This window comes from Nannospalax galili, unplaced genomic scaffold (genome assembly GCF_000622305.1).
Source record: "Nannospalax galili isolate Female #2095 unplaced genomic scaffold, S.galili_v1.0 scaffold146, whole genome shotgun sequence".
In the NCBI taxonomy this organism is placed as follows: domain Eukaryota; kingdom Metazoa; phylum Chordata; class Mammalia; order Rodentia; family Spalacidae; genus Nannospalax; species Nannospalax galili.
Window position 1 is genome coordinate 10,430,614 of NW_008357929.1, and position 1,678 is coordinate 10,432,291.

At 51.3% G+C, this 1,678-nt stretch overlaps 1 protein-coding gene across 1 annotated transcript in view; it reads right to left on the bottom strand.

Annotated features, from left to right (window-relative positions):
* The window catches only part of LOC103752251 (NACHT, LRR and PYD domains-containing protein 1b allele 1-like), a 51,633-nt gene that overhangs the window by 22,676 nt on the left and 27,279 nt on the right, over window positions 1-1,678 (bottom strand). Inside the window, 3 exon segments of the mRNA XM_029557529.1 lie at window positions 345-896; window positions 899-1,081; window positions 1,084-1,287. Of these exon segments, the coding sequence (XP_029413389.1) occupies window positions 345-896; window positions 899-1,081; window positions 1,084-1,287 (939 nt within the window).

The window sequence follows — 1,678 nt, forward strand, 5'->3', positions numbered from 1 at the left end:
GTCGCCGTGACAGTGGGGGGGGGAGGGGGGGGGGGGGGGGGGGGGGGGGGGGGGGGGGAGGTGTGGCTGTCTGCATCCACAGGTAGCCCTTTGATGTTCCAGAGTCTACAAATTTACTTGAGAAAGTGAGAAATCCAAGGCACCTGGGTACCTGTCACCTAGGGAGTCACAGCAGCGCTCTCAGCGGGGTGCCAGTATGTGTGAGGCTGGAGAGAGGGAGGGGCTGTTGCAGGTATTGTGGCCAGAGCTGCACTCTGGTCTGGATGGGTCGCTGTCTGTGGAGATGGGCTGTGGGGAGTGGAGTAGGGAAGGCCAGCCTGGGTTAAGCTAAGCCCTTCACTCACCGATATAGGTTCTTCTCTTTGCTAACCACCTCAGTAGCCACAGGCCCTGTGGAGCCCCAGAAAGTGTCTCAGTCCACAGAAGCTCTGTGGGCATGTCTCCTGGAGAGGAAGGTAAAGGGCAGAAGGGCTCCAACTGTGCCGCCTGTGAGGATCCTTCCTCTGTGAGAAGCAGGACAGTGGTCAGTGTATTTGATTCAACCAAATGTAAGGCTCTAACTGCTTGACTTTCCTCTGTGAAATAATTGTAGAAATATTCTTTCTGACCAGACTCAGAGAATCCCAAGACTTCTACCCAACAGGGCTGCCCCAAAGAAGGAATGAGTTTCTGGAGAGCTGTGGTCCGAGCTGTGAGCAGCAACGAAGCCTCAGGAAGGACGGATTTTCCCAGCAAACTGCCCAGCAGTGTGTGCTCTGACTGTGGCTGACTCCAGTGCAGACAGAGCTCAGGATTCTGCTCCTTTAAGAGCCATGCTGGCTCGTCCATACCATCCAGGATGAAGAGCAGCTGCTTGGACTGAGACAGGAGCTGCCCCATGGGAACCACAGGGCAGGCTGATCTTTTGCAATGAGCTCATCCAGACTCAGCAGCTTGCACTGGGCCAGTTCTCTGCAGCTGAAGCAGAAGATGTGCTGGAAGCCATCCCTGTAGAGCTGGCCTTTCTCTCAGGCTCTCCTCGCCTGCCTGGCCAGCGTTGACTTCCCCATTCCAGCAGCCCCCTCCACTATGACTACTTGAGCTTCTTCCTGACTGCCTGGTCTTTGCCTAACAAGTCTTGAACTCCAATTAGTTTTCCTTTCTCCTCTGTTACATCCTGATACCAGCTTTTCCTGGCTCTGAGCTCCTGGCCTCTGCCGTGAGATTTTTGTAGAAGTAACAACTGTGTCAACTTTGGGAGCAAATCTTCATTTCTCCAGGACTGTGTAAGGCAAGGATTCACTCTTTCTTGGTTTTTCTAACTTTCTGATGTGGTTTCTAAGTAAGGCAGAGGATGATGGAGCATAAATATACACAATATACTTTTGTTTTCCTTCCCTCCTTCCCTCCTTCCCTCCTTCCTTCCTTCCCTCCCTCCTTCCTTCCTTCCTTCCTTCCTTCCTTCCTTCCTTCCTTCCTTCCTTCCTCCCTCCCTCCCTCCCTCCCTTCCTTGACAAGTGAATTAATTTAGGCACCTATGTAAGCTACACAATACATTGGCTGTAGTCAGTGGTATATTCTAATCAGTGCAATAGAAATAACATGGGCTTTGGAGTAGAAGAGTCTAGTTTAAATTCTGACCAAGTAATATGCCCTGTAGGAATTTCTTAATGCTTCAGATATTTATCAAGGTGTTACT